The sequence below is a fragment of the Sinocyclocheilus anshuiensis genome, unplaced genomic scaffold (assembly GCF_001515605.1).
Source record: "Sinocyclocheilus anshuiensis isolate Anshui unplaced genomic scaffold, SAMN03320099.WGS_v1.1 scaffold1163, whole genome shotgun sequence".
In the NCBI taxonomy this organism is placed as follows: Eukaryota; Metazoa; Chordata; class Actinopteri; order Cypriniformes; family Cyprinidae; genus Sinocyclocheilus; species Sinocyclocheilus anshuiensis.
Window position 1 is genome coordinate 406,541 of NW_015544295.1, and position 6,365 is coordinate 412,905.

A 6,365-nucleotide genomic window follows, 5' to 3' on the forward strand; every position below is an offset into this window, starting at 1 on the left:
CTGAAGGATCATGTGACACTGAAGACTGGAGTAATGATGCTGAAAACTCAGCTTTGCATCACAGAAATAAATTCAGCTTTGGGAATAATTGCAATGCCTTAAAATAGAAACTTATTTTAAATTCTTAAATTCAAAATTAGTTTTTAGTGTATATATACAGTGGGTACGGAAAGTATTCAGAAACAATTTAAATTTTTTTAAAGCATTTAATTTTGATTTGCATCATATAGTAAGCATAGTCTGTATGGATCACACTTTCTAAGCGCAGCTGTGTTTATTTTCAGGTGAAGCGCGTGATGAATGGAGTGTTTCAGTCTCTCAGAGGGGAGTTTGATCTGAGCGAGACCTACACAGGAAGTGCTGTACTCCGAGTGCTGGTCAGCACTATCAAGGTCTGGCAAATCTCTGTCCAACACAATGTGAGCTTTGTGCTCAGAATCTGAAAACACTACATTCTGCCAATAAAACATGCCACAAAGTGTGTTTTTCTCCTCCAATCACAGAATATCACACTGCAGCTGCTCACCAAAAAGGAGAGATGTTCATCTGAACACAGTGAAAAGGAAGAGGAGGAGAATGAGGAGGAGAGGGAGACTGACACACAGCCTAGACGTGAGGTGCATATAAACAGCCAGAGAGAGGAGGAGGAGCAGAGAGAGAGAGATTCTGCAGTGCAGGATGAAGATGGACCACAGCAAGTGGAGAAGAGAGATGTTTCACCAGCAGGGGAGAAGAAAGAAGAAACAGAGGAACTCGAAAGAGAAGAAGACAGGAGTGAACAGGAAGTTGTAGAAGAAAAGAGTGAAGAGAAAGTTGTGGAAGAGAAGGAAGTGGAAGTTACAGAATGCAATGTGCAAGATCAGGAGATCAGTGAGAGCGGCGCAGAAACTAAACACGATGAAGAGACTGAAAGGGACGTCACATCCAAACAGGAAGTGACCACAGAGCCGCCTGAGGACATTAGTCCCACACAGGAAGTGAAGGTAATTGATGAGAGTGTTTCAGGGCCTTTAGATGAACCAGAAAGCACACACATGACATTAGGTGGCCCTCCCAAGAACCCACCACCACCTCCTCCCGCTCTCCAGGACGAGTCTGCACTGCTCTCCAGGTACGTACTCAACCGCTAACATGATAAATGTGCTTCACTTTTATGACAGAAGATTCATTTTCCAGGTTGTTTAAAGAGGATTCCCCCTAAAAATGAAAATCAGCATTTACTCACCTTCACATTGTTTTAGTATTGAGATAATATTAGTTATTTTGAATTAGATTTTTTTCTTTTTTTACATTTGTCTATATAGTTTTTCAATAATTTTTCAGTTTTAGTTATTTTAGTACATCATTGTAAACTAAATGAAAATGTTGCCTTTGCAACTGCAGTAGACGATATATTTATATTTATTTATTTTACATTTTCTTTCAATAAATGTTTCCTTTATTTCAAGTACTGGATTGTTTTATGGTTTTAGTTTTGTTTAACATATCATCCCTGCTACATCCACATGACTTTCTTGTGCAGAATAGAAAAGGAAATGGGTCAAGGACATGACAAGACCTCTTCTGTGATCAGCATGTTTTCATTTCTGAAGTACAATTCATTTTGGCGGGGACATAATATAAATATTATAATAAAGAAAAAGATTGAAGAAAAAAAAGAAAATTCTTGATTTAAAAATAAAAAGTGTTGTTTTTTGTCATAATCTTTTATTATTGTTTTAGAAAATAATTTGCTAAATTTAATCAAACTTTTGTCTGTCATGTGGTGCAACCAGCAATCAGGTAAAAAAGAATCAAAACAAAACAGGAAATTATATCATAGAGGACCCTCATGACTGCGTTATGGTCAAGTGTGTTCATGCCATGTTGTAATTACCATATTTTCAAGATTAACAACACATGACGTTGTACTCAGAGCTGTTCATGTACTCGGACTTGGAATTATGCACTTTTATGGCAAAACTGTCTTCGCCTAAGCGAATCTGCATATTTATGAATAAATAATTCATGATATATGTAAAAATAATTTTTAACTATTCAAATATATTCAAAGCTTTTTTTAATATTTAGATGTTTACACTCACAGTATAGAATGTGGATGGAAAATATTATTTGTTAATTGATGGTTATACCACATGACATTTTAAGTTATTAAATGAAAACCTAAATTTAAAAAAATTCAAAACCATATGAAACCAGCATAAATACAAAATTATTCTTCTCTTGAACTAGATTGTTCGCAAAGTGTTCAAGCTGTTCTTTTCCATACAATGAAGCATAGAGTGACCAGGTGAGGCTCCAAGCAGGACAGAAAAGCTCCATAAAAGTTCTTCATTTGACTTTGCTTGCATGCTTTAATCGAAGTCTTCTGAAGATCTAAGGGCCTTGATGGTGGGAAAAATGTTGGTGTGAATAACTTGCTTTTGCATGACTTAAGACGACTTGAAAAATAGTGCAGAAATCCTATGAACCACTTTTATGGTATGTTATTTGTGTTTTTACTCATGATCATTGTGTGAAAGAGCAGCTGGAACATTCTTCAGAATATCTCCTTTTTGTGTTTCACGGAAGACAGTAAGTCAAACAATATTCGATTAAAATGAAGGTGAGTAAATGAGGACTGCATTTTCATTTCACAGTAAAATAGGCCGTACATGTATGTGATGGATCATCTTCTCATATGTGAGAGAAGATGCACAGTCTCGTTCCTACAAAAGCGCATGGCAGCACAAACAGGAAGCGGTCAGTAATTAGATTTCACAGCAAGTAGTCTTGCGAGTAATTGAATTTGTTTGTTGACGTCCCAGTACTGCAGTTGATCTAATTCAATCATTTTTAGGATTGTTGGTAAACCTCAGAAATCTTCCCATTACGGTATAACACTGTAAATTAACTTAAGCGTATCAACTAACGCAAGCCCCGCTTTAACCTTCACTGTGAGCATGTGTGTCATCCAGACGCTTTGTCCTGTTTCTCTCTCTCTCATCCTGCTATTCTCTCAGTCCGTCTGAGAGGGTAGAAGAGGAAAATGGAGAGGAACCATTTTTCCAGAGTCCCTCCCCTTCCCAGCCCCCATCTGCACCCGCACACACCCCCGCAGCGGCAGCGGCCGATGAAGAGGAGGAGGAGCTGGTGAGCAGGGCTCTCTCTCACACACACACACACACACACACACGCACTCCACATCCATCTGCTGCTCTTCAGTCTCACAAACTAACTATTTGATTGTCATTTAAAACTGAAAATGTTCTTTGTAGACAAATCAGTCCTTTTAAAAAAAAGTGTAATTAACCTAATTAATGTCAACTATGTGTGATTAAAGGTCTAGATTGTCTTCTAATATTGACAGTTCCCCAGTATGCTGCTTAATATAGTGTGAATGAATGCAGTGTAGTGGTTTAGAGTTGGTTACCAGAAGGTTGTTGGTTTGATGCCCACCATGGACATGCTGTGACTCCAGACAGATCTGTAATACTAGGAAAAAAACAGTTCTTCTGTAAATCATGGTTGTCATGATTGACATTATTGAGGACATGAAAGTTGTCATAAATAAAATAAATATATTGTAATAAAAAAAATTATATTCTAAAATTTTAAGTGCATTGTGATGCATTGATTCCATAATGAAAATTCAGTGCATCCAGTATACTACGTGATTGTAATTGAATTGTCATTGTGTGACAATGTTATGAAAACATGTCCAAAACTATAACCAATAGTATGAGTTTGGGGACAGGACTCTGTTTGTTTGACCAATGATAGGAAATCAATGGCAGAGCTTACTAGTCAGTATATGCCATATACGGTGTTTTTGTTCAGGAACTAAATGAACAGTGAACTGACTGCTGCTGTTGTGTGAATCTCCTCAGAGTCTGAAAGGATGTCCCCCTCCCGCCCCTCTGTTTAATGATGAGAGTGATGAAGATGATGACCTGGACTGGCTGGGCTGATGTGAACCTCCTCAATCCAGTGTTAAAAAACCAGTGCCTGACGTCAGACGACTGCCGGCAACAACACCAGACAATCTCTAACAGGAGGAAATGCTGTTTGTGTGCCGGGCCGCAGTGGACACGGACTCTTAATTAGTGGGTTGGGATGGTTCTGGAAACATTTCAGTATTTTCTGTGATCAAAAAACAGCGTGTAACTTCCTGCCCAAAACCTTAAAAAGCATTTGAATGAAATCTCTCTGGCAGTATGGATCGACTGCTGCTCATAAACTGATTTACTGCACATGCATAAAAAAAATCATCTTTAAATCTACAAATACTGTAAATCATAAAAATTGTTGATTTTTAAAAAAATCTTAATTTATGATATAACGTTCCCATCTTTAACAGAGTTTTGATGTGTAATTCAGCTTGCTGTCTCTGTTCTTAATATTTATACATTGTACTAACAGCAACTAGTTGCATATTAATAAAGAAATGAGACAGACTGTCACAGTTTCTTTAGTGTTTGACTGATTTCTTTATCAGGTCATACTTTAAAAGAGATAAAACTGTAATAAACAATGTGACATGGAAAGTTACCAGTCAAATACATCAATAAAGGTAAGTAGTGATATGGGTTACAGTAAGGAAGCACAGACCATTGAATTAATTAATACACAATGTGTGCGTTAAGTATTAATAATTCAGCGGCCGTCCTCAATCATTCGGCCTTTACCACAAATACATCTATATAACGTCTCGCATTCATAAAACACAAGCTGAAGGGGATTTTGCTAATTTAACTGCTTCTTTCCTTGATATGAAACTGTACAACTTTGCATACAAAACACACCTATCAGGTTGTTCACAAAGAACACATTTTTGCATTCCATTGCGGCGCTTTTCCATATTTTTTTATGTAAATATGTGCTAGATGGACATGTTTTAAGGTCGCGCTCGCTTGTCAAGACACATGAAACGGCATTCTACATTCACAACGCTCAAGTTAAAACTAGTTCTGTATAGTAGGCTATAGAAGCTTGTTTCCACCACGAGATAGAAAAACCCTAATTGCTGCTTTTATCTACATTTCTTTCTTGCAATTCTGAGTTTCTATCTCACACTTCTGTTTTTCTCAATTCTGAGAAGAAAATTCTGAATTACGATATATAAACTTGTGAGACTGTAAACTCAGAATTCTGAGGGAACAAGTCAAAATTGTAAGATATAAACTCGCAAGGCATAAACTTAGAATTCTGATGGGGAAAAAGCAGTGGCGGGCCGTGCATTTTACACCTAGGCCTTCAGTGGCGTCCTACATGAATTAATCCATCTCTTCATACCATCATAATGCTGCCACGGCTATAGAAACCATAACTATTACACAGTAATGCAGTAATACAGACAGGTATCTTATGTAGCGAGAATGAATGCCATTACTAAAGAAAGAAACCCAATTAACAATTGCGCAACACATCATCTGTAGCTGAAGCATTAACCTAACAAAATGACACACATACAGTCCATCCGATGTTCTTACAGACATTTATTCACGCAGACGCATGTATACCTTACAGATAGCATTGGTATAAAACAAATAAGGTGATTACATGTGTTTTAAAGTTGACCTAACAATTTAATGTACTCGTACATCTTTTCGTCTTCACGAAAAGCCAGTTAGCACAGCTTGACTTAGAAATTGAGCGCCTCTTAGGTATTCTTACGGAAACTTAAACATAGCTTTATATCTTGCAAATAACATCAGAATAAAACGTATAAAGCGATAAAAAGGTAAAAAATGAACATTAACCTACCGTACTCTAGTGGGCTTTCATCTTCACAGAGCTGTTTTTACGTTAAAAAGAACAATTAATGATTAACAGTATTTGAAAACGTATTACATATTTATCGTGTGTTTGATTATTAAGAGATTAACCACAAAAAATAAAAAATAAAATAAGATGCAGAAAAGGTAATATTTATAATCTGGCATAAAAATAAATGTGGTCGGAACGTCGTCTCGCAGTTGCTGAATGTCGCGTAACAACGTTGCTACAGCCCTTTCGCGTTTACTAGGAAAGTGAGCAAGTAACATTAAAATAATTCGTGTATAGATGTGTTTTAACGTGCCTCTGCGACTCTCATCTCCCCGCTGGTCTGCCTCGGAGGAAAAGACCGGTTAATACAGCTCCACTCGGGAAACTGAGATATTCTTACGGAAACTTAAACCTGGCTTTATCTAAACCTGAGAAACAGAAATAAAAGTTTTACTAAGTTTTAATAAAGTGATTTACAGTGATGCTGTTTGCTAGCTAGTATGCTGCCCATCCAATCAAAGGACGAGAAAATGCTGACGTTATCGTTCAATAGTATCCAGCTGCAGACCCGCAGCACCAGCAGTTTCAGAACCGCAGCCACAGAACCGGAAGTGAGG

General features: G+C 37.3%; 1 protein-coding gene across 4 annotated transcripts in view; it reads left to right on the plus strand.

Annotated features, from left to right (window-relative positions):
• fkbp15b (FKBP prolyl isomerase family member 15b) overlaps positions 1 to 4,447 on the plus strand; it is a 23,819-nt gene extending 19,372 nt beyond the window's left edge. For 2 of the 4 annotated variants that reach the window (XM_016499010.1, XM_016499011.1), the window contains 4 exons: positions 285 to 392; positions 504 to 1,111; positions 3,003 to 3,132; positions 3,870 to 4,447. In XM_016499010.1, coding sequence (XP_016354496.1) covers positions 285 to 392; positions 504 to 1,111; positions 3,003 to 3,132; positions 3,870 to 3,950 — 927 coding nt within the window. In that variant the 3' untranslated portion in view covers positions 3,951 to 4,447. The other 2 variants (XM_016499013.1, XM_016499012.1) reach the window with 2 other exon arrangements.
• Positions 4,448 to 6,365: the final 1,918 nt, after the last annotated feature.